The 27,251-nt window shown below is 40.5% G+C and overlaps 1 protein-coding gene across 3 annotated transcripts; it reads left to right on the top strand.

Annotated features, from left to right (window-relative positions):
* LOC122555026 (ADP-ribosyl cyclase/cyclic ADP-ribose hydrolase 2-like) lies at positions 1 to 26,395 on the top strand. 3 transcript variants are annotated; one of them, XM_043700627.2, is made up of 8 exons: positions 1 to 194; positions 4,859 to 4,988; positions 13,087 to 13,222; positions 14,353 to 14,420; positions 18,722 to 18,798; positions 20,944 to 21,036; positions 23,609 to 23,695; positions 26,213 to 26,395. In XM_043700627.2, exons 1-8 carry the CDS (start codon positions 40 to 42, stop codon positions 26,271 to 26,273), a joined length of 807 nt encoding a protein of 268 aa, XP_043556562.2. In that variant the 5' UTR covers positions 1 to 39; the 3' UTR covers positions 26,274 to 26,395. The 3 variants fall into 3 exon arrangements, with proteins under 3 accessions (XP_043556562.2, XP_087845787.1, XP_087845753.1); XM_087989661.1 differs by lacking the exon at positions 26,213 to 26,395 and adding an exon at positions 25,887 to 26,203; XM_087989627.1 differs by lacking the exon at positions 26,213 to 26,395 and adding an exon at positions 25,943 to 26,203.
* The last annotated feature ends 856 nt before the right edge of the window (positions 26,396 to 27,251 follow it).

Below are 27,251 nucleotides of genomic sequence, written 5' to 3' on the forward strand. Positions count from 1 at the left end.
TGCAACACTCTAATTGAAATTGAGACTCAACTTCGCAAAATGGCGAAATGCAGCGTGTTACTGCTTGGAATCCTGCTGATGGATTTCTCAGCATTGGTAAAGTCACATCATGGAAATGGTACAGTTCGCAACTTGGAGGAGATCATAATTGGCAGATGTTATAATTACATCAGAGTAGTGAATCCTACAGTAGGGTAAGACAATGGTTTCTTTATTAAGTGTACATGGTGGTACAAATCAGAACCACTGGGCATTAACTTTCTTCTTCTATGCGCGGTCATTAACCCTCATTGGCAAGAAGCATGACGCCAACTGCAAAACCTACTGGTGATGGTCAGCTGTGCTACAAGTGGTTTGACTAAAAGGATGCAACCAGAAAAACATTACAAATTGCATGAGAGGAAAAACATTACAAAATGCACAGAGGATGGTTTGTGAGTGGAATGAACAGTTTAAAAGACATTTGGATAAATACATGAACAGGAAATGTTTGGAGGGGTATGGGCTTGGAACAGGCAGGTGGGGCTAGTTTAGTTTGCGATTATGTTCAGCATGGACTGGTTGGACTATATGACTCTATAATACCGTGAATCATTTTACACTAATTGGAACATAACCATTACCCTTAATTTATTTTGTACCTCCTTTGTCAAAAGGCTACCTTTGTTCCATGTGTTTTCAGTTTTGTTAACAGCCCCTTTAGTGGGACCTTCCTAAGTTACTTCCAGAAATCCATATAAAGAACATTCATCGAATTTCCGGATAAACTTCATTGGTGACCTCCCCAATAATCTATCTAGATTAATTACAAAAACTTGCCCTTTACAAATCTATACTCTCTGTCCCAATTCACATTTATGCAAGTGCTCAATCACTCTAAATCTTAACAATAGATTGCTAAAATTATAAGCCTTATACGGTTGTCATGTTTGAAGACTCTTTAAATACGAAGTAAAATGCAAGAAATTTTATTACCTGCTCTGAAGTCTTCATGAAAACAAGGTTTAATTGTTGGACAACAAAAGAGGGCTTGGTTTATTTTACTGGGAAGATGGTACAACGTATTTACACTTGGAGACAATAGCAGCAGCTGTGTGTTAAAAGTAGAGAAACTGAGAGTCTCTAAAGTCACAGAAAAGTGGTTGGAGTGTTGGTTGTAAATAGTTGTGTTTTGAACTGAGTGTTTAGCTCCAAGATGAAAAAGAGTGGGCTGTCAAGGATATTTAGATTGTATATTTACTAACACAAGACACATGGCTGATCTGAAGACACTCCTCATGTTCACTTTCCTGTCCTTCCCCTCTTCATCTCAGATTGAAATTGATGCCCCCTCATTCTGAGACAATGGTCCAAGACTCTCCCATGAGGGGAAACATCCTTTCAGCATTGACCTATCAAGTTCCTTTAGAATCTAAATGTTTCAATGCAATCACCTCTCATGCTTCTAAATTCCATTGGGTAGAGTCCCAACCTGTTTAACCTTTGCTCATAAGACATTCCCTCCATATAAAGGATGATTCTAGAGAACCATTTCTGAACTGCCTCCAATGAAATGACATCTTTCCTTAAATAAAAGGACCAAAACTGTTCACAGTATTCCAGATGTGGCTTACCAGCTCCTTGTACAGGCACAATAAGACTGCCCACTCTTGTACTCTAACCCTCTTGAAATAAGGGCAACATACCTTTTAGTCTTACTGGTTACCTGACAGCTGATTACCTGTGTGTTAGTTTTATGGGGTATCTAAATATGGACACCCTGCAGTGTTCTTTTTTAAGATTAAGTTAGAAATTAGGAAGATATTCTATTCTGTGGTGAAAAGTATAAATTGCATATAAAAGATAGTTCTTAGTTAATTGTGCTTTAGTTACTTGTTACAATAAATGTCCTAAAATATGAAAACTTATCATTCTTTCAGCTTTTAACTGGAAATGTATTTTAACTGTGATTAGTATCTATAATAATCATAACATAGTTCAAAACAAACAGAATATCAGAAACCATAATAATTTATTTTCATAATGTTTATTTAAGGCACGTGCATTGTTAAAAAGCCTTGCCCATATCCTTAGTGTTCTAGCGCATAGCTTTACTATTTGTTCACAAGAGGCACAGGATCATAATGAGACTGAAATTTTTCTGCTACCATGATAATTATGTCAGATGCTCTGACGTATGTTGATTAATTTAACAGGTACAGGCCACATCGTTCTCTCAAATAATGTTAGTAATTTTATTTAAAATTTTAACGTGTAGTAAAATGAAGGAAAGCAATTTACATGAGTGTTCTCAATTTTTAAACAATTGCCTATTGCTTTGTATGGTCCTCATAGATTTGTTGAATACTTTGGCCACTCTGTGCTCAGTTTCTGTGAATTTGTTCATGTTGATGTATTGCTGTTGGAATCAAACTCACTTTTGGTATTTGCCAAATAATCGACTCATGTGGATTTCTCAACAGTTTGATTTGGAGAATTTTAAAATATGTCTATTGGGTTTCTGACCTTTCTGAAAGATTGACAAGAGGAAATTTGAATGTCAAAAGCTTTGTTAAAGTCACGACAAATTCAAAGTTTGTTTTGACTTTCAAAGTTTCGCAGCTAGACTCGTAGGAAAATTAAAATTTTGATGTTACGTTTTGCAATTGTAACTTTTAGAATAATACTGTCAGTCTTTAACTTAGTTTCTGAATGAAGAGATACAATGTTCGAAGTCTTGACATTTTTCTCTTATTTTTAAACACTTTGGTTACCATGAAGTTCAAATCTTTAGAAAGAGATCGTCTGACATCTCTGCTAAAGTACCAGTGATCAGAATCTGCAATTGCGTTTTTAATAGTAATATGAGAATTAATAGTGAGTGGAAAGTGGCCTATTTCCATGCCATTCATACTGAATCCCACCTAATTGATATGCGGTTTCCTATTATCGCACAAGCAGGGGAGAAACTACACAGTTACAAATCCCAGTGTGAAAGTCAGAGTGGGTACCTGGTAGCTGCTTGCTCCTCTGGCCCTCCATCATGGAACAGCAGTCCCCAGCATCTCAGGTTTTACTCCATGGGCAGCAACTGTCTGTAACCCACCCGCTGTTCACAAAGTTTGGCGATGGGCACATGCCAGCCTCACTACAACATCATGGCACATCTCCCACCCATTTAGAATAAATGTCTCTTCTTCAGTGCTACACTATAAAGTGCACCTCCATCTGTTATTAAATTGCAGCTGCACACAGGGGTCAGGCACCCACCTCACAGAGTGAACCAGGCTGCATCAGAGCACTCTTCATTTACTCTGCTTGTACTCATTCACTTCACACCTTCTTGGATGTTCACAGTATCTCTGTTTCTCCTGGGTTTTTTTTTAGCATTTTACCTTTTCATTCAGTCTTTAAGGGCTGACAATCTTTCTGCCTTGCCTCATTGTTTGGTGCAGTAAAGGTCAGCAGCGATCAGTTAAGGGGATGGATTTGTTGTTGTGTGCACCGTGCTATGTCAGTATCACACTGACGCTCTATGGCAGTAGCTTAGGTAGAAAGCACACTGAATATGCTTCAACCAAATGGTCTTTTCTCCACGTTGAAGGGAAGTAGACCTCAGTTAAGTCAAGGGGCAGTCAGTCAAGGAGAAGTCTGTTCTCAATCCAGAGGCTTGGGCATAATCAACAGCCACTTGGAGGGGTATCAGGGTCAGGGGTGCAGTGTCACTGCAGTGTGAAAAGTGGGCCACTCTCCATCCCCCAATTCCAGTGTAAACAGTCCAGGAATTTGTGATAAATCAGTTAGGGTCTAGTTGCACGCAGATCAGTCAGGGTCCAATTGAAGGGAGGGAGGTGGGTCACCCATGGTCTGTGGTTAACTCTGTCAGATGTGACCTGCTTTGCTTCCCATTTTCATGTGATTATTGAATGCATAACAGAAATGGGAAATGGCTTTGACCACACCCAGAATGGGTGGAGTAAGAGTTTGTTTATTCTTATCTGAGCAAATGGGCTCTATGATGTGAGGTCCTTGTGTGAAATGGATGCTGTGTGCACCTGTATGGCATAAATAACCTGGTCACAAGCAATCCTGGCTATGTCATTGGTCACTGATCATCTGTATGAAGCAAAAGTAATCCCAGGCTCACAAAGACTATCCAAGATCTGACAAGTTAAATAGGACACAAACTAATTTCCTCTCACCTTGATCTATAAGCATTCATCAAATGCTTTTATATCTAAGACTGCCTTTCTTGGGTGATGTGGAGGGGAAGCAGAGAGGACTAGCATTCAGTAATACTCCCATGCTTACAATCTCCTATTGTCAGTCAAGCCTTTTTTCCCATCACCTGTATTCTTCTAACCAAAAATAAAAGTATTCAAAGAAAATAATGAAAACAACTTGTTTTAAAATTTTCTCCAGTTGTTCTCAACGGTGTCTTGAATTGGTTTTCTGTATTACACACTGGCTGCAATCAGAAAGTACTTATTGGCTGGAAATCATTTTGGCCAATCGAGCAGCCATGAAAATGCTACATAAATGCAAGTTCTTGTTTTTTTTTATTCCAGGATAATCCAGCAATATCTAGTTGTATCTTTTTGGCCATGCTGACTGAAAGCAAATGTTCATAATTATTTAAACACTTGTGGAAAAAAAATGGATCTTCATGAAAAAGGTGGAAATAGTTTGGATTTGCTATACCTCAGGGTAAAATTAATATGTTCAAGTGTTATTGAATTTGTCTCCACATTATTATTATTTATTTTATCAATTAACACCTAGTCTGATTGCACATAATATACTATGGTTGTTTTGTTCATGTTCAATAGTATTATCTATTTATACAGAAATGCATTTGAAAATGATTGTTTCATTTTAGAGAAAAGGACTGTTCAGCAATCTGGGAAACGTTTCGAAATGCCTTTGCTTATAAGGAGCCCTGCAATGTCCTTCCAACTGACTATAAGGATTTTATCAATCTGGCACGGCATGCTATCCCTCGGGATAAGGTAAACTTACTTGAAAATGCGGAAACACTTTTTTAGTATGTGGTTCAAGTTGAATGGTGATTTGTTACTTTGTAAAATGTTACTTTGTCATATGTTGCTGTAATGCATGCAGCAATCTGATGTAAAGAAAAACATTTGTTTCCTTCTATTGAACCATTTGTTACATATAAGAGGGAGAGGGTGAATCGGATGAATTTTTATTTTGCTCCTCTTTCGTCTCTACCCAGAGGTGTTTTTTACCTTCCTCTTTTTTGAGGTAAGGTGTGGTGAACCACAAAACCCTTTATTTGCTAAATCCAATTTTTAAATGATCTGCAACAAACTATAATTAAAGATGAAGCCATGGTTTATTCATGCATTCAAACCCGATGGATGATTGTTAGAACATGTGCACACACACACACAAGCATACAATGAAGCAAGACAGCAAGGTAAGGAAAGTACTTGAACTTTCAATTATTCCAAAGTTATAACATTAATCAGATAATGTTTGACTGAGCTTAAACCGTTCAAGATCCGTGAAGGTTCTTTTTAACAGGCAGATCTTACAGAATCTCTTCTTCAAATGGTTACAGTTGTTGCAGTGTTTTTGACTCAGGTGAACTGAGAATTTTTTCTGGAATTTTTTCTGGAGAGGTTGAACGAGCCTTACTGTGAAGCTAATAGAATGTCATAATTTGTCACAAGGCAAATTGAATACAAAAGTAAAGAGATTGTGCATCATTTACACAGAGCATCAGGTGAAAATGGGAACTGCAGATGCTGGAGATCAGGATCAAGATTAGAGTAGTGCAGGAAAAGCACAGCAGGTCCGGCAGCATCCGAGGAACAGGAAAATTGATGTTATGGGCAAAAGTCATTCCTGATGACGGACCTTTGCCCGAAACATCGCTTTTCCTGCTCCTCGGATGCTGCCTGACCTGCTGTGCTTTTCCAACACCACTCTACACGGAGAATTAGTCAGACCAGATCTGCAGTACCACGTATAGTATTGGATTTTGTATTTAAGGATGGATGTAAAGACATTGGGAGCAGTACACAAAAGCCTTACCAGACTATTGCCTGTAGTAGGGGAGTGGATTGGAGAGGTTTGTCGTATGAGGAAAGGTTGGATGGTTTAAGCTTTTATCTGCTGGAGTTCCTGAGAATGAGAGGGAACTTGATTGAGCCATCTAAAATTGTGGGCAGGCTTGATAAGTTGAATGCAGAGATAATTTTTTTTTCTTGTGGAAACTGCTAGAATTAGAGGTCATTATTTAATAATAAGGGCTCACCATCTCAGTCACAAATGAGGTGGTTTTCATTTTCTCAGATTAAGGCTTTGGCATTAATTTACAAAATGCAGTAGAAGTAGAGTATTTGAATTGTTTAAGGCAGAGATGGAAAGATTCTCGGTAAGCATGGAGTTGAAACTTTTCAGGAGAAGGTGGGAATATGGAGTACAGGTTACAATTGCATGAGCCATATTGAGTAGTCTCAACGGGCCAAATGGTCTCTTTCTGCTCATAACTCATCTGTTCCCATGTTAACAATAACTCTTCACATACGAAAATAAGTCAGATAAGAAGTTACAATTAAATGTCCTTTTCAGAGACATGGAACTTTGGTCATGTTATTGGGTTCCCAGATGAACAAGAGTGTTTCTATGTTCCTAGTCCAAACTACTCTTCATTGTGTGGGCTAGGTGTCCAACTCATAATAAGTGGAGGTAGGTACTGCAGATGCTGGAGATTAGAGTCAAGATTAGAGTGGTGCTGAAAAACCACAGCAGGTCAGGCAGCATCCGAGGAGCAGGAAAATCGATTTTTCAGGCAAAAGTCCTTCATTAGGATCTCAGTGAGTATCTCTTTCACTGCATCGTCCAAGTCATTATGACCATCTCAGAGTGATCCAATAGTGCATCCTGAGGGTAATGCAGCCCCATTTCTTGGTCCTTCAAATAAGTACATTGTGTATTATCAGGAGAAGCTTTGATTCAAACTGAACAAGGTGGAACAAAAGTACTGTAACTCAGAAGGTCGAAGACCATTTAGATTGGTGTATGTTGATCATGTGTGCCTTCAAGAAGGATGGCACCATAAGAGTAAGCCTGTTTGCACGGTGCTTCAAGTTTTCTCTTAGAAGGTGTCAATATAAAATACCAATGTTGGTAAATTAAATCCTAAATGTTCAAGGAGGAAGTTCTTTCCCAAACTCCTTGCAAAACACAACTTATTCCATGTATTTGTTGGAATAATCCCAAGAGCTCACTACATCCAGCCTACAATTTGGATGGTATTTTTTTCTGTTGGTTACCATTTGGACTATCCGTTAGACAAAACCTATTCAGCAGCATGTGAATAGGATGACTGAGAATCTCCCTGGCTTGTTTTGCATAACTGATGATATTACAGTCATGGATAAGACAAAGGTAGAGCATGACCATGATCTTCCCCCTTTTTGGAGTCTGAAGAATAACATAGTGACTGCTGCGCCAGGTAAAGAAACTGGGTTGTAGACACAGCAAGCATCAAGTTCCCAAATCAATTTTAGGCTCTGATTCTTCTTCTGGATGTGAATTGAGGTTTAAATGCTCAAGGTTTCTGGAGTAACTTGATCTCTTGGCTTCACTTGGTAGTGTTATCTACATCTCAAGCTATAAATCTCCATTGACCAAGACTTAGAGTGGCTAAAGTTTTATTAGGTAAGTCTTCCTTTTCTACACACATCTTTGGACTGCAACGTAACATTTTGTTCTAATGTTATGATTAGGATAATTCACAGAGTTATGTGTATTTGTTTTAAATTTTGATTTCTTTCCTGGCTTTCAGCTGGTTTCTTTGAACATCCAATTCAGGCTGGTTTCTTAGGTGTGGACTCTGGCCAGACTTTTCTGCCCTTCGGTCTCGCATTAAACTATTTGAAACAAGCCTGAAAATTTGACCAGAGTCTCCAATTTCTGTTACTTGATAAAAGGGAGGGATGAACTGAATGACTTAGTATTTCTCCTTTTCTGTTCATTGGCCAAAGTATTTTTATTTTTTTCTACTATTTCTTTTCCCTTTGATGTGGAGATGCCGGTGTTGGACTGGGGTGGACAAAGTCAGAATTCACACAACACCAGGTTATAATCCAACAGGTTTATTTGAAATCACAAACTTTCAGAGCGCTGCTTCATCGTCAGGTGCCTTTTGATAAAGACTGTGGTGTGTTCCCTCCAAATCTTCTGCTGGGAAGTCCAATTTTTAAATAAGCCACAACAATCTCTTTCGGGTTAAAACAGAGGTTTGGTTCAGTTGTGCTTACAAACCCAGGGCAGAGTGGCCGCAACATGCACATACACACACACACACACACACACACACACACACACACACACACACACACACACACACACACACACACACACACACACACACACACACACACACACACAACTATACACACCTACACATCCACATATACAGACACACATATACACACACACACCCACAGACTCACATTTACACATGTACATGCACCCACACACCCACACGCACATGCACCCACAAATCCACATATACACACACACATGCAGCCACACACCCACATATACACACACACACGTACATGCGGCCACACACTCTCTCACCCACATACACACACACACACACGCACATGCACCCATACACACACACGTGCACATGCGCCCACATACACACACACACATGCAGCCTCACACCCACATATACACACACACACATACATGCGCCACACACTCACACACCCACATATACACAATACACATGCACCCATACACCCACACATCCGCATATACACACACACACACACACACACACAACTGTACACACCTACACTTCCACATATACAGACACACATATACACACACACACCCACAGACTCACATTTACACATGTACATGCACCCACACACCCACACGCACATGCACCCACAAATCCACATATACACACACACATGCAGCCACACACCCACATATACACACACACACATACATGCGCCACACACTCACACACCCACATATACACAATACACATGCAGCCACACACCCACGTATACACATGCAGTCACACATGCACCCACACACCCACATATACACACACACGTGCACCCCACACCCACACATACAGGTTCATGCAGCCACACATGCACGCATCCACATATATACACACAGATATACATACACATATATTGATACACACCCCCACACACTCGCACATACACACACATGACCATGCATCCACATACCTACGCACACACACACATACACATGCACCTACTCACCCACGTATACACATGCACATGCACCCCCCCCCCCCCACACACACACACACATCCACATACCCATACGCCCACATATACCCACACGCACACACATGCAGCCAGGCACCCACATACATGCACACGACATGCACATCCAGCCACACACTCACACACCCACATATACATAACCACACACACACATCCAGCCACACACTCTCACACCCACATATACACATGCAAGTGCAGCCACACACCCACATATACACACCCAAATATACACATCCACGCACACATATACACACCTACACATCCACATTTACAAGCACACATATATACATCCACACATCTACATATATACACACGCACGCATATACACACACCCACACACCCACACATATCCACATACACACACCCATACACCGACATAAACACACACATGTACACACCCACACAGCCATATACGCACACATTCACATGCACCCACATGTCCACATACATACACACCTGCACATGCACATATACACACCCACATATATACACACCCACACATCCACATACACACACCTACATAAACACACATGTACACACCCACACAGCCATATACGCACACATTCACATGCACCCACATGTCCACATACATACACACCCGCACATGCACATATACACACACACATACCCACATATATACACACCCACACATCCACATATACACACCTACATCAACACACACATGTACACACCCACGCACCCACAACCACATACGCACACACTCACATGCACCCACATGTCCACATATATACACCCACACATCCACTTTTTCGTACCCACACACCCATATATATACCCACATATACGCGCCCACACACCTGCATACCCATATATACGCACACACATACATGCACCCACACACCCACATATACACACATGCAGCCACACAATTTCACACCCACATATACACACATGCAGCCACACACCTACACACCCACATAAACACACACGCACACACATGCGGCCACGCACCCACATATACACACACACCCACTTATACACACACACATGCATCCACACACGCACCCACACACCCACATATACATACATGCGCACACATGCCCTCAGACATCCACACATCCACATACACGCATACACATGCAGCCACAACTCACACACCCACATATACACACACGCACATATAAACACTCACACACACGCACACATATTCTCCCTGGGTCACCGTCGTCGTCATCGTCGTCTATGATTTTTCCTTTCTACTGCAAGTGTCTTTGTATAAAATTCCTCGGTACCTTTAATAGATGAGATGCCTTCTGAGAGATTTTTTTGAGAGTGTGGAGATGTTTATTTCTTTGGTGGTTGGTTCTCATGTTCGATGGGCAGTTAGCTCTGACTAATTTTCAAAATGCCCTTCCTTTTTTAGAACCCAAGACTCGTATCCTCTCATTGGTCTGATGTTGTCAGTACAATTAAATTCAAATTCAATTGTTTTTTTTGGTATCCTGGGCATAATTTAAATTAATTGGTTGCCTTATCATCAAAACACAATCCCAAGCTGATGGTGACACACATATATATATAGTTGTGCTGTCAGAATGTCTCAGCTCAGAGAAGGCACTTCTCTTTTAAAGTGACTGTGCACTCTTTCAACTTCATAACATCTACTAAGGGAGAAAGTGTCTTCCTAACTAACCTATCTGTGCCCCATCAAATCTGTCAGCATTCTTTTCAACTTTCACTGCTCCAAGGAAAACAATGCCCATCTGTCCAATTTTTCCTCATGAATTAGACACTCCAGACCAATTCTGGTAAATCCCTCTCATGCAATCTAAGAACATGCTTTCCCTTGTGCAATTGCATTTTTCCCATAATATGCTCTTCTGTAGAGAGAATCTTGCAGACAATGTTAATATTGGACTAAAATGATGTACACCAGAAGTCTTCATCATGTAATCGGGTTCCTGTTTTGCTAATTAGATAGTTTCTATGTTCCTGGTCAAAACTATTAAGCATTGTGTGAGCTAAATGATTAAGCTATTTTCAGATACAATGAGTTTCAGTGGGTTTTTATTAAACCAGAGTTGGCTGGGGAGACAATCGCCCAGAAATCCTAGTTACCATTAGAACCGATTCACTGGCCATAATCTTTACGATTACCTAATTTGAGGGACAGTGTGCCAGGGAGCCAGATAAATCGGTATGTGCTGAGGATAGCTCAAGGTTTGGATCAGGTATCAGGTATCAGGTCTTGGCCAGTGGCAGAGTGCAAGGCTATTGAGAGTCAGGGCACGGGCGGGTGTCGGGTCAGGGAGAGTCTGGGTGGAAGGAGGGGTTTGGTGAGTGTGAGTCTGGGTGTGGGGAGGGGTTTGGTGGGTGTGGGGAGGGGTTTGGTGCGTGTGGGGAAGGGTTTGGTGGGTGTGAGTCTGGGTGTGGGGAGGGGTTTGGTGGGCGTGAGTCTGGGTGTGGGGAGGGGATGGTGGGTGTGGTCTGGGTGTGGGGAGGGGTTTGGTGGGTGTGAGTCTGGGTGTGGGGAAGGGATGGCAGGTGTGAGTCTGGGTGTGGGGAGGGGATGGCGGGTGTGAGTCTGGGTGTGAGGTGGGGATGGTGGATGTTAGTCTGGGTGTGGGGAGGGGATGGCGGGTGTGAGTCTGGGTGTGGGGAGGGGTTTGGCGGGTGTGAGTCTGGGTGTGGGCAGGGTGTCAGCTCAGAAGTTGTTGAATTTGACAGGTTGGGGAGTTTTTGGGGTGGGGTGAGGTAGGAGGTGGTCAGGATGGGAGGGGCTAGGATCAGTTTGGATGTGATTGGATCATAGCAGAGACACGGCTGGGTGTGCTCTTGTTGGCTCTGGCTTGGATGTTTACGCCTCCTACAGGTGATGTTTATTACAGCCTTAAAATAAACAAAAAAGTCGTAGTGCTTTTAGTTTGTAAAAGGTGACCTTCATGCCTTGTGATATCACGCTCAAAGGAGTACGTTTTCACATTTTTTGCTATTTTGTTTGTGCCTGAAAAATGTGATTACAGGAACTGTAAATATTTAATCTGAGAACTTTTAGCTCTTTCACAGGTGGTTTCAGTTTGAACTCATTGATTCCCAAAATGATCCAGGAAAACATTTCTTTGTTTATTAAATATGAGTGACACAGTGAGATAAACTTTAATTTTGCTATTACCAATAGAAACATAAAGTATGCGAGAAAATCTGGAATTTCATTAGAAGTAGTAATAAAAAACTATCTGTTCCTACATTAACACATAACAGACTCAAAGTCTTTTCACATGATTTGGGACAGTGGCAGCATAATTGTAATGTCACTAATATTCTTTGGTTAGAAGTTCAACAACCCCCATAATAGATGGTCAAATTCAAGTAAAAAGGTTTGGAGTAGGGCCTGTGCCCGAAACGTCGAATCTCCTGTTCCCTGGATGCTGCCTGACCTGCTGTGCTGTTCCAGCAATAAAGTTTCAACTTTGATCTCCAGCATCTGCAGACCTCACTTTCTCCTTGGAGTTCACCCTAGTCTGATGGTGACCATCTGGTTCACAAATGTCCTTCAGAGAAGCAAATCCGCCTTCATTACCTGGTCCAGCTTACATGTGACTCCAGACCCACAGCAATTTGATTGACTCCTAACTGCCCTTTGAAATGGCTTAGTGATCCAATCAGTTCAAAGGCAGTTAAGCATGAGGAATAAACGCTGTCCCAACCAACGATGCCTACATCCCATGAATGAGGTTAAATATAGCCACAGTAGTTGCTCTATGTCCTGAACTGTCAAAAAGCTGTACTTATTTAAATAGAATAACTGATGCTATTAACTTAATTACAGGCATTATTCTGGGAAAATACCAAGCTTCTGGTGCACAGATATTCAGATAAAGCCAGACGGATGATGCCTCTTGGTGACTCTCTGATTGGTTTTCTGGCAGATGACTTGGACTGGTGTGGACAACATGAACCCCCTGGTGAGATGCATGATTACCACAACTATTTAATATTCTCACTCATAATGTTCAGGAAAGATTATAGTGTATTACAAAGGCATGTCAAAAATAAATGGGGCTAAATTGTGTTGTGAATGTGATACCTTTGGCCAGGTATCTAATGAGCACAAAACCCATTACTGACTGCATAGACCTTGCACAGTCTAGCTATCTGATACTAGATACAGCGTTATAGATGAATATTGGGACCACTTGGTATTCCCGATGCAGTGATTACACAGACTGCCCTGGAAGTTTAAACTTCTATTGGGAGATTCCCCTGAACATGGAAACTTCTGAAAACCCTTTGTTGTAATTAGAGACTTTAGAGAGTTCATACTTACGTATTTGGAGGGTTACCTAGGCTACATGACAGGATTAAAGCCTGCTCCAAGCTTGGGTAAGTATATATCTGATCTCCAATGATTTGCATTGATATTGACCAGCCCCTCCCCCACCTTCAACAGCCCAGAATCTGTACATTCTTTCATTAGGTCACAACCCAATTTACCTTGACTCTCAGAACATAAGTGTGAAGGATAAAGTTTTGTTGTACAAAATTGCACGTGGTACTATCCCACTAGCTTGCTGAGGAGACAAAGAGAAAGAATAACTGATCCCAGAGGCTGACTTGCCTTTCTAAGTCTCTCTGCTGTAGCGGTATGTCAGCATCCACATGTGTACTGTTCATGGAATGGAACTGAAACCACATCCTGCTGATTTGAGAAGGAATGCTAGCACTGATCCACATTTGTTACCTGGATATTGTCCCTTACCTAAATGACTCTCAAGTGCAATCATTCCAGCAAGGCTGAAACTTGAAGTCACAGATTGCCTAAAGTGCCGAAGGTTCATGGAGACCAAATAGAAAGAGCAAGGCAGACTACAAAATACAGACAAGAGCTTCTGTACTAAGTGAGGTTGTAAGAGAGGTTAAAGAAAACAATAAATACAATAAAATCAAAACTATTTCAAAACTATAGTTGCCTCATACCAAACTAGCATGCATTCAATGCATGCATTCAACTTAAGCATTCAAACATAGACAGTGCCTTTAATGGTGACTATTATGTTACATTTACCTTTTATTGATCACATTCTTATTTTTTCAGGCATAAACTATGAAACCTGCCCCACAAATAACCCAGTGAATTCCTTTTGGAAAATAGCATCTGAATCAGTAAGTTGTGTCAGGACCGTGTCCTTTTATTTTTGTGTTTTTAAAAACGAGGGACTGAAATGAACAACAGCTGTTTTAAAATTCAGTGTTTGAAATAGTGGTGGCAGTTTTGAAAACAGATAACGATATGCATGCCAGTCATCTTGTGAGCAACTGTTTGAACAAACTGTAATTAAAGTTCAGATTGTAGATGGTCTGGAGCCAAGGGTGTGCATTGATATAGTTATTGTAGGCAGCAAATAATTGATTGGTCTGTGAACTAGTGGCAGTTACTAATGACAGGGATGTTCTGTGGATTGGCTCTTAGATGGCTGAGCAGCTTGATGCTGAAAACAAGTTACAAATACAAAGAGAGAGGAAAAAGAAGTGTGCAGATCTTCTTCCAATCCAGAAGCTGCCTGTTCTCTGCAGTCAAAAAACTCAGTTTAAGGCTGAAGAAAATCAGTCACTTTTCCTGTAACAACTGCTGGAAGCTGTAACTCTTAAATTGGTAAATCAGAGACCCAGTTCAAGGGAATCAGCCACTCTGTACTCCTTGCATCCGGGTAGACATTTGAACAACAAGGCATTTGGCCAAGCAGTCATTTATCATCAACTGAGAAGCAAAACCCACTGAGCTAACTTTTCAGTTTATTCTACTTTGCCAATAATCTACTTTGCCTATTTGTGTGTGTGTGTGTATAAGGGGGATTAGAGTTGTAGTTAATAGTGTTATACGCCAATCATTTCTATCTGTTTATCTGTAGCTATAATCCAATTACCTATCATAAATAATAATGATTGGTTACTAGAGAAACTTGGTCCATGCTTTCTATCAACCTTGGTCTGAAAACCAAAGTCATTTGACCTTCTTGCATACTTTAAAAGCATTTTAACATTTGATCCAACTGGGGATAGCAGACCTTGCTTTATGGCTCACTACCCTAGTTGTTTCCAGAGAAAATGACTTCTTCAAATTGACCACATAATTTTCCAATCTGCTTCAAACAAAAAGGTATTTTTCAGCTTTAGCTCTTGTCAAATTCCCATCAACATTTTTCTCACCTCCACTCCTAGCACGTATAGTCTGCTGGCCTAAGTAGAACTTGTAGTGACCTATGAACCGCCTCTGGAGATATGACTAATTTGGCCATTTGCTACAAGCATTATGAGGAAACCTGAAGCTAAATTTTGAAAGATGTTTGAATCAGGCATGCACTCTGTAGAGTCCAATTAATTCAAGTTCAGAAATGACCTGGTGACCAATTTTGAATCCTATGGGTTTGGCATCCTTTGTTCACTTACACCCCTCTATCTCTTTCCTTTACATGTATACTCTGATTAATGTGTTGTTTTCAATCAAAATGTATTTCCTTACAGTGGGCCAAGCAGATTGAATCTTCATCATGGCAGGGGAAATAAAATCACTTGTGTCGGCAATAGTCAAACAGAGCTTGGAGATAAATATTAGACAGTAAGCTTGAGGTGGACCCTAGGGAGGGTTATACACCAGGAAAAGCACATTGAGATAAATCCATTGATTACTGGGAATTCAGTGGCGGTCGATGTGGAGGTGGCGTAATAGTTTAAAGTTGCAGTTTTCAGGTTGTTATGCAACAAAGAAAGCATTCCAGAAGTTGAGCCGGAATAATCAGATAACAACTCTTTGGCTGCTATTTTGTTGAAGTAAGGCAATATTGCAGAGGTGGAACGGTTGTCATGGCAACAAACTGTAAATAAGCTTGAAGTTGAATTCTAAGTTATGATTCTACAATGTCAGATTTAATGATAGGGAGTGATCAACAAAGCAGGTACAATTGTTCATTTGGCATCAATGTTTCAGACAAGGACTGGCAACAAGTATTTCTCTGTTGACAATATCATATTTAATTGAGCGTTGCATTCAAAAAGTCAAAATGAAGGTGTGTTACCTTAATAACTTCCAGCTATTTTTTCTTTGATTCTGCTATTTTTGAACTACAGTATTTCATAACTTTTAATCAAAATGAGTTTTGCAGCAATTGATTTATATTTCTTTTAACGTTTTATGCATCTCATAAAATACCTCTTTTAATTGGCAGACAGTAAAAATTCTCATCTGTTTGATTCAGTGTGAGAGGTCAATGCTTTTTAAGAGAACAAAAGAACATACGAACTAAATTCCTCCTCATCTTAATTAATTACCCTATTATCCTGAGACTCTGCACCTTACAATAAGATCACCTCTCAATTTTACAAATAACAATTTATTCAACTCCTCATGAAAGGACAATGCTCTCATCGCATGAACTAATCACCTTTGATATACTGCCTCTAAGCTAAGTATATCTTCTTAAATAGAGAGGTCAAACAGTGTATAGTAGTCTGGATGTGTCTTGGCCAAACCCCTACTCAATTTTAACAAAGAATCCTTACCTCTGGAGTCTAACACACCTGCTAAAAAGGCCCAAACTATTTTCCTTCCTAATTGCATGCTGCGATTGTATAAGAAAGCTTCAGGGTGTGTTTGAAGAGCTTTCTTTGTCCTTTTCAGTTTGTTTAATATCCAAATGCAGTCTCTGCCTTATCAAAGGAAACCATACTTTGTCAAGTGTGGCTTACATATCCAATGTTAAGCAGGCAATTTCATTACACTCACCTACAAACTGTAGATTATATAGGTCAGCAGTAGTCAGTTTAGTTTGAGCATTGAGACAACTGAATTTAGAGTTTTCCACTTCAATGGGCTACAGCCACTGCTGCAGTTTGTAAATAGTATGGGGTTATCACACAACCTTGCTTGACAACAATCCAAATCTTGGACTGTCTGTTTTAGATCTTCCACTCAAGAGAGTTGCAGGTAAATCACCATGAAGCAATTATAGCTCTGCAGTCTGACTGTGAGTTACATTTCTTGAACTCCACTACTTTGAGACCAATCCCCTGAACGTCATCATTTACTGAGTTACATGCTTTGGTCAAGTCAAAGAATTAAATCAGGTGTTCCTTGAGTTGTTGTCGACAGTTATCTTGTATTTGTTCTAACAAGGACCATGTCAGAGGTTCTACCAAAAGTTATAAAGCCAGAGAAAGTCAGGACTGCAGATGCTGGAGATCAGAGTCGAGAGTGTAGTGCTAGAAAAGCACAGTCTGTCAGGTAGCATCCGAGGAGCAGGAGAATCGACATTTTGAGCATAAGCCCTTCACCAGGAATGAGGCTTGTGGGCCAAGGGGGCTGAGAGATAAATGGGAGGGGGTGGGGCTGGGGGGAAGGTAGCTGGGAGTGCGATAGGTAGATGAAGGTGGGGGTGAAAATGGTGGGTCGGAGTGAAGAGTGGAGCGGAGAGGTAGGAAGGAAGATGGACAGTTCAAGAAGGTGATGCAGAGTTGGGAAGTGGGGACTGGGATAAGGTGGAGGGAAGGTAAGTGGGGAAATTGGTGAAATCCACATTGATCCTGTCTGGTTGAAGTGTACCAAGTCAGAAGATGAGGCGTTCTTCCTCCAGGTGTCGGGTGGTTAGGGTTTGGTGATGTGGGAGGCCCAGGACTTGCGTGTCCTTGGTGGAGTGGGAGGGGGAGTTGAAGTGTTCAGCCACAGGGCAGTGGGATTGGTTTGTGCAAGTGTCCCAGAGGTGTTCTCTAAAACAATCCGCAAGTTGGCGTTCTGTCTCCCCAGCGTAGAGGAGACCACATTGTTTCCCTGGGAGGATTTCCTCACTGACAGAAAGTGAGTAATTCTGAAGAATGTGTATGAAGATTTTCTCACCAAGGACAGAAGCAAATATCTCCAATGTTTCCACAGTAGGACTTGCCTTCCTTCTTGAACATAGATGCAATTGTTGCATTCCTGAAGTTAAGCGGGGGAGTTCCTTTTCCTCCTAAATCTGGAGAATGAGTACACAGAGCTTTGTTTTGGGCAAATGCCTCCAGCTTTGATGATCAGAGTTGGAATACCACATTGACTGTGTTGTTTCACAGTGATTTGATGGCTTATTGCAATTCTCTCATCAACAGTAGTTCACTCAATGGTACTGAATGACTGATCGAAAGTATCAGCTAGCATGATGGATTTGTAGTTGAGGAATTGTTGAAAATATTCATTCCAAATTTCATTAAGTAATATACAGTTATACAGTTTAATATACAGTTAATATTCAATTTATTGAATGATGAGCGAAGGGTATTATTTACATTTCTGTAGTGATGTCTATTTTCAGCTTCATTTCTAAGTTCATACAATTATAAATGGTAACATATTAAATAATGATCACAAACACGGGTTCTAAAAATGAATTCGTGCACAGATCAGACAATGCAATTTAAAATTTGCCATTTGCTTTCAGTATGCAAAGGAAGCCTCAGGAGTCGTGACAGTGATGCTGAATGGTTCGGTTTCAGATGGAACTTTTCCAAAAGAAGGGTAAGAGAAAGTCTGTTCTAATTCATTTCGAAATCTTCTGTGAAAACTTCTTTTTCTTTTGATTTGCCCATTGAATGAGTTTGATGCATTAGGTTAGAATGTTCCCTTTTGGGGCATTTATCAAACATTTCAGTAACTGAGGACCACGGCCAAAATTAGGAACCAAAACTTAGATTTTTCTGGTTTAATTGCTGCATATTGTTTTTGACAGAGATAATCCTGAGCATTTTCTACCTAACAAGATCAGATTTGATTGTGTATCAGGGTGAGGTAGATGATGAAGGTTCCTGGCCTAATCCTAGAATCCTACTAGGAATGGTCAGTTATAGATTTACCAGCACAGAACAGGCTTTTGTGCCAGACTAGGCTGTCAGTATGTAGGCAGAATCGAAACAGGAGTCAGTGGGCACGGATTGAATGTTGTTTGAACCTGGGGTCCACTGTACAGGGAACAGATAATGAGTCCCACAGCCACATCTCCAGATTAGCTTGTCTTGTCCTTCTAAAGGTCCCTTTTCTGAAATCCATCTCTGTCCCATAGGTGGTCTTCCACAGAGCACTTTACTGCTGCCACCTTCTCATCATCAATAGCAACAGCTTACACTGCATCATTGACATAATGAAACATGAAATTGAGATGAGGAGAAATTTCTTCACCTTGAGAATAGCGAGCTTGTGGAATTCTCTGCCACAGAAAGCAATTGAGGCCAAACACTGAATATTTTCAAGAAGTTGTTAGATATAGTTCTTAGAGTGAAAAGGATCAAAGGGTAGGGAACAGAGTACTGTTTTGGATGATCAACAACCATCCATGAATGGTAGAGCAGGCTCGAAGGTCAAGCAACCTACTCCTGCTCCTATTTTCTATATTTCTACCACAAGGTGCTTCATAGGAGCATTATATAATGAAGTATGGCACCCCAACATCGACTGTACTCAGTGCCCCTCCCAATTCACCATTCTCCTTTCTCTGTCCTACTTCAGTCCCATCTGGAGTGATTCACAAAATCAGGGGATTAGTGTTTTGAATCCTTCTTCTCACAGAGAGTAGCTTCCTAAGTTCAGCTCAGCACAAACATTTCTAAACTACATCTTGATGTTTGACTCAATAAGGAGAGTTGTAATGCAATGAAATTACAATATATGAGGAGGCCTGTCAGCCCTCTGTGCTGGTGTATGTGCTGGCATTTTCTTCTGTAACCCCATTTCCTTCCACAACATTCCTTTCCAAATATTATCTCATCCATTTATGCTGAAAATTCTCTGAATCAAATGGCCCAAAATCTGAGAATCTTCTTCCATCGTCTCCCTTGGTCCTCCCAATGAGTATATTGGAGTTCCAATATCTCCGAATTCCTCATCCTCCATTAATAGAAACAATCTATTCTGCAGTGAAAGGTTGTTTCCATTTAATTTCTGCCAAGTAATGAATTATCCACTTGAAGGAGGAAAAAGGTTTGTGGCTGTCTTTGCGTCTGGCCTCCTTCAGAAATACCACACAAAGCTGAGTAAAGCTTAGTTTCCAAATTGCTACAAAATGTTGATTATTTTTTGTCATCACTGACTGTCTTTCTTTCCTGCGTCAGCATTTAAACCATGGTTTCAACCAGGGCAGCACAGTCGCTCAGTGGTTAGCACTGCTGCCTCACAGCACCAGGGACTTGGGTTCGATTCCCGCCTCGGGGGACTGTCTGTGTGGAATTTGCACATTCTCCCTGTGTCTGCATGGGTTTCCTCCAGTTGCTCCAGTTCCCTGCCACAATCCAAGGATGTGCAGGTCAGGTAAATTGGCCATGCTCAATTGCCCATAGTGTTAGGTGCATGAGTCAGGGATAAATATAGAGTAGGGTAATAGGTCTGGGTGAGTTACTGTTCGGAGGGTTGGTCTGGACTTGTTGGGCCAAAGGGCCAGTTTCCATACTGTTGGGAATCTAATCTCAGCAAAATTGCTTGATTTGCCCACCCATATAAATGTTGTTTTGAGACCCAATGTAGATGATGTAGTTACACAAGACCAATTTATTAGATTGGTTCTGTCTTGTTTGTAATATGCAAATACAGATAGCATCAGATAAAACAAAATAAATCAGCAAACACAAACTGTGCCAACAACAAAATGTTTCTTTCACCTTTTCTTCTTTGCAGGTTTTTCGCTAAACATGAGCTTCCGAATTTAAGAAATGACAAAATCTCTGAAATACAGATTTGGGTCATGAACAATATTGATGGACCTGTTAGGTAAAGATGATGTGTTGTTTCTTATATTTGACAATAGCAATATATTTTCCACCCATAAATGAAAACAAACATCATATTCTCTCCTGCTGGGAGCCATTTGTTAATTCCAGCCAGTCACTTGTCAGGATAGAAGGGGACCAGACCTCAACCAGGCAACATACAAATGTCAACATGAAGCCTATACCTGGAAACCACAAATGAGAGTCCTGAGAGCACCATTCTCTTTGAATATTATCTTTGATTCCCTTTGTCCCTGACTATTAAGAATTGCTTCCTATTGAATAGACAATGTGAAAAGGACTAATCAACTGTCAGGCAATCACAATATATTGCCAACTCATTCCATATTACTCTTTAAGATATTAAGATATTAATCTTGCTCTCCCTGTTTTAATGCAGGTGGTTAAATATTACAACCCATAATGAAAGGAGAGAAAGGTGTCGGGTTACATATATGTTTTAATCAATAATGCCAGAAAGACAATAGTTAATAAAAGGCCATAACTGAACAAAATCCAAGTGATTGTGGCAATGGATGTGAGGGATTGGTTACAGTATTACAATTTACTATAGAGTGGAGAATAAATGAGAGAAATACTATTTAGAAAATGAGTGAATAGAATATATAACATAAGGTTACAATAACAGAGCTCCAAAGTAAAGGAGCAAAATACTGCATGTGCTGGTATCTGTACTGAAAACAAAAAAAAGCTAGAAATCAAAGCGGGTCAGGCAGCATCTGTGAAGCAAGCGCAAGCTAATGATTCGAGTCTAGATGACTCTTTAGAGCTCTGATGAGAACCATCTGGACGTGAAACGTTAGCTTGCTCTCTTTCCACGGATGCTGCCTGACCTGCTGTGATTTTCGACACTTTTTGCTTTCAGTGCTGCGCAAAGTAAATTTATGCAGAAAGATAGTGGAAGGTGAAAAAGAAATGCAGTATATATTGTGTGTATAACAATCCTTTCTGATTCTCCTTTCCTAATGAAACATTGCTTGACAATAATGGGAAATAAACTGGAAAAGATATGGACAGTAAGTTTTAAAAGTCACTAAAGAAGCAGTGGAGACCATCTAAGAAGGTGACAGTATAAATTGTTTTAATGGGACAAAATAAACATGAATTGCTAACTTATAACTTTATAACTTAAACTCTACACCTTTTTTAAAAAGTTCCTGGATTCAGTCAAAAAAGACACATATGGGTGGGAAAGAAATAAATAAGTAAGTGAAAGAGTTATGGCATCAGTCCAGATTACAGGTATCAATGGGTTGTTTCTCCTTCCATTTAATTCCAATTCCTTTCAATTCTTTGATGAGGCCACAATGTCATGGATGCACTAGTTCTAAATCTTTCATTCACTTTTTGAAGATATTCCCTTTCAATGTCTCTCAAGGATATTTTTTGCAGAGAGCGAGTAGCTAGCTGCTCGAAATCTCTTTCAAATCTCCATTCACAGAAGAGGGAGTGCTCACAAAAATGGATTAAAATGTTTTCTCTTTCACCAGCTGGCTCTTTCTGCTATTTGTCCAAATACAAAGCAGTAGCCACTCACCCTGAGAACCAATCAAAAAATTGTTATGGTGCTGAGTATTTCTGAACACACACACACAGACACACACAAACAAACAAACTGGTCCTGGTTGAAAAACCAGTCAAAAGTCTGTCACTGGCCAGACTTTTGCCCTGAACACACACACACCAAGAAGCTATGGTGTCTAGTTTCCTCCCCACAGCCTGAATAATAAACATTACAGATGTAACTCTCAATAAGTTCCAGTAAATTATTTTTTTAAAGCAGCAACATCTTTTTCCAGTTTCTTAGTTTGACAAATTATCTTTTTCCCACTGTTGTCCACAGTTCAAAGCTAAAAGTGTCTTTAGAACAGGATTAGGATTTGATTCTGATAGCAGTAGGAAGAGTTGACCATTATTCAACCTCTACCTTCAGTTTCATTTGTGGGTATTCCCTGATCAGCCTGCTCAGAGATGTTGCTGCATATCCCTGGAGCAGGTGGTACTTGAACCCAGGCCACCTGACTCAGAGTTAAGGACACCACCACTGCACCACAAGAACCTTGTAGCTTTATTTGTACTAATCTAGACAGATATAACACCAGAATTTGCCTTTATTAGACTCTTAAATATCTTACTAAATTACCTAAGCGGGTTGCCATCACCCTGATCTGCCCTCTGGAGAATGGCTGGAAGATGGCATGATGCCAGGAAGCCAGCATGGCAGCTGATGGTGTGAACTTATCCCCATTCCTGCCTCATGTTGTGAACTATATGGTGATCAAAATCTTGTACACAGTAGCTGTTCATTTCATTTGCTTTACTTGTTTTGTTAGGGGGATAGAATTTTCTGGAAAGATATCTTCCACACCCAAATGCACATCAGAAAATTAATACACACAGCATGTTTTTCAGTGCACCCTTAGGGCAAACAAAGTAGTGATAAGTACTGAGAGTAATCTCTACCATTGGTTTGCAATGGTAATGTCTCTTATATGAGACAACACTCAAGCTTTTTCTATTAAGTTTGTGCTCATCTTTACTCATTCTGTTAGGGAGACTTGTGGGACAGGCACTGTGAAAGATCTTGAAGACATCATAAAAGGACGTCATTTCAGCTACTCTTGCACAGACAATTACAGGTACACATGTTATTTTATTATAGTGAACAGTGGCACTTTTAAGCAATAAACTCCCTATTATAAAACTATGATTTAGTTAGTTTGAAGCTACTCCTCTTCATCAAAATGCTCTTTACAAGATGGCAGAAGAGGTGCTTGAAGCATGACAGGAAAGAAATTAAATAAACGACTTAGGCCTCACCTGACACCCTGCCCAAATCTTGACATGGGGCTAATTCAAAGAAATGTGGTGAATGATCCATGCCAATGAGCAGAGACACCCATACTGTCATAGTCTCATTCGAATTAGATCACCTGTAGTGGTTATTGGATAATTACAGACACTAACTTCCATACTCTCTGTTTGGAAGTCCACATGAAGCAAGACTTCAAGAAGACAAAGGGAGACATAAATCAGTAACTGGCCATCAGGCAGAAATGTTCTTATTAGTTCTATTGATTCCCTTCAATTTTGAGTAAATATCAATTAAGAACCAATTCATTTGTTATTTTTGGCTCCAATGCAGAAACTTTTACACAGCAAGTTCTTGTTGATGGCAGCCATTCAATGTGTAGTGGTGCTGCTAGATAATATTGTTAGTTTAATTTTGACACTGCATGTCCATAATGAAAGGAATTGCTCACCACAACATCTGTCAGCTGAATGACCATGCAAATTCTCTTTTTTTTATCTGCTCTGAAAAAAAGTAATCCATGTTTGTGAGCTGTTGTTGTATGGTTGATCGGCACCAGTTAACTTTTGATGTGGTGATTTTTCCTGTTTATCAGAAATGATATAACAAGGTGTCCTTGGGCTTCACAACCAAAGAATCTGAACTAATAAATTAAATGTTTGTCTAATTGATAAAACTATCTCTTTATCTCATTGTTCATTTGTATTTTAAGCAAACACTAGAATATAAAGGGAATTAACTAAAACTTCAATAGCTGTTGAACTCTTTCACGCTTTTAGTCACCAATTTCCGAAGAAAATGTAATTACATTGCATGTGAGGGAGAGCCTATCATGAGTTACTTCACACACTGAGTGACGTGGAGTGGTATGCCTATCGTATTGCCACCACCAGGGCATTTTGCCAACTGTGGGAGGGTGGAGCCAGCTTTTCGTTCCAGTACTATTTACTATTTAAATGCCTCTTCCCATCCCTCGTCAGATCCACACCCCCTACCATCCCAACCTCCACTCCCGGCACCTTCCCCTGCAACCGCAGGAGGTGCAAGACTTGCGCCCACACCTCCCCCCTCACCTCCCTCCAAGGCCCCAAAGGAAACTTCCATATCCGCCACAGATTCACCTGTACCTCCACACATATCATCTATTGCATCCTTTGCACCCGATGTGGCCTCCTCTATATTGGGGAGACAGGCCGCCTACTTGCGGAGCGTTTCAGAGAACACCTCTGGGACACCCGGACCAACCAACCCAACCACCCTGTAGCTCAACATTTCAATTCCCCCTCCCACTCCACCAAGGATATGCAGGTCTTTGGACTCCTCCATCGTCAGACCACAGCGAAACGACGGTTGGAGGAAGAACACCTCATCTTCCGGCTAGAAACCCTCCAACCACAAGGGATGAACTCGGATTTCACCAGTTTCCTCATTTCCCCTCCCCCCAGCCTGTCTCAGTCAAATCCATCAAATTCAGCACCGCCTTCCTAACCTGCAATCTTCTTCCCGACCTCTCCGCCCCCACCCCAGTCTGACCTATCACCCTCACCTTGACCTCTTTCCACCTATCACATTTCCGACGACCCTCCCCAAAGTCCCTCCTCCCTATCTTTTATCTTAGCCTGCTGGACCAACTTTCCTCATTCCTGAAGAAGGGCTAATGCCCGAAACGTCGATTCTCCTGTTCCCTAGATGCTGCCTGACCTGCTGCGCTTTTCCAGCAACACATTTCCATCACATAACTCTATTCCTGAGTCTGATGATTAGCTCCCAGGCTCAACAATCCAGTGCAAATTGGTAAAACCTGTTAAAGAAAGTTGGGAACAGAGATGGTAAATGTGTTTAGAAATATTCACCTCCATGGAAGAATACTCACTGATATAAACTGTTTGGACATTTGTTTGAATCTATTTTTAAAAAATAAACAGTTGCCTTTCTGATACCATGGTAGGATAATCCAGGCTTGTGTGCACCATGGATTGAATTTTAGAATCACATCTATTTTTTCTTCCATAAAATAGATAAAACTGCATGAAAAGATTGGGAAGTTTATTCCATTCTACCTGATTCACTGCAGGTGTTTCCAGAAGGTAGCCACTAGAAAGAGCCATATTCTGAATGGACACTCCAGATGAGAAGAGGCACTTGAAGGCAAAGTTTGTAATACTGTCTCACTGTCTGAGTTGTCCCAGTTTGTGTAATGAATAGAAGATTAAGGTTTGCGTGCCCAAATTTTCCTAACCTGCCACCCTATGAAATGCCCCAGCTCACTGTTAAACACATGATCTGGGAATCACTAACCAGGGAATTTTCTAAGAAACACTTTTGCTTTCTCATTCTTGTGCAGAGTTATTCGCCTGCTGCAATGTGTGGACCTGCCAAACCATCCAGCCTGCAAATGTATTTAATCAGAAGATGACGCTGGGGTCCGAGCTTTGTCTTATATAATGACTGGGAGCTTGCGCTGAATCATTTTGCATTTGTAGGATTGTACACGTTTGCTTGGCTTTAGTAAAATTCTGAAAAAAAACAACAAGAGTTGCCAAATTCCTTTCAGAACAAAGTACATTTTATTTATATGGATTTGAATTCTACATTCTCAGTAAGGAGTTATGCTTACAACAGGATCATGGCACTTTTGAAATTTTGCTAGGACTGTAAGATGCTGGTTATCTTTTTAGGTCGTTGTAGACTCTGCTCCAGCAATTGTTTTTGTCCAATCTTCTCCAATAATTATTCAGTTGACTTCTAGGAACTTCTGAGTCAACTAAATGTATTCTCCTAAAGCCTTTTAAAGCCCCCTACCTCATTTACCAAACCTCACTCTTTGGTTTGAATAAATTATGTCCCTGTGTTGTATCCTTAAGGAGAGCTGTCTTAAAGTGTAGAGCATTGGGAGTCAACAAGTCAGAAAGGTGAAGCTGTCAGTCTGTGCCCATGTGTGACTGATACCTTCTGAATCCAAGAAGTTACCTAAATCAAACCCAAGGTGGTAACAAAACACACAAAAGTGCTGAAGTGGATCATTGTTCCAGGTACATCTGTGGGAAAATGCTGGCTGGTTTGCTCTTTCCAGGTTTTTATTTCCAATCTCCATTTCTGTAGCATTTCCTGTCCCCACAACACCTTTCCAAAAATATTGTAATCACTGCACTTCTTATGCAACCAGCTATATTGGAGTTCAAAAAGAAAATAGGTATGTTTGCCTCATATTTGAAGGAAATGTTACTTCAGCACTGCTATCAACTTTCCAATGGAAACTATTTTTCAAAATTCAACCCTTTAAATATGAACTCTATGAGCCATACAATTGCATTTCAAGGCAGTAAAGTTTCAGAAAGCATCAGAAATTTAAATGTTTTTGTAAAGTTGACCTCTACTTTTAA

Source organism: Chiloscyllium plagiosum, unplaced genomic scaffold, assembly GCF_037043375.1.
Source record: "Chiloscyllium plagiosum isolate Xiang-an unplaced genomic scaffold, Cpla_swu_hap1 HiC_scaffold_1, whole genome shotgun sequence".
In the NCBI taxonomy this organism is placed as follows: Eukaryota; Metazoa; Chordata; class Chondrichthyes; order Orectolobiformes; family Hemiscylliidae; genus Chiloscyllium; species Chiloscyllium plagiosum.

Excerpts from the sequence above, each read along its gene's own strand:
- LOC122555026 (XM_043700627.2), top strand. The coding sequence starts at position 40 with ATGGCGAAATGCAGCGTGTTACTGCTTGGAATCCTGCTGATGGATTTC. Across the intron at positions 18,799-20,943 it reads GGAACTTTTCCAAAAGAAGG|GTTTTTCGCTAAACATGAGC; the intron begins GTAAGAGAAAGT and ends TCTTCTTTGCAG. Across the intron at positions 21,037-23,608 it reads AATATTGATGGACCTGTTAG|GGAGACTTGTGGGACAGGCA; the intron begins GTAAAGATGATG and ends TCATTCTGTTAG.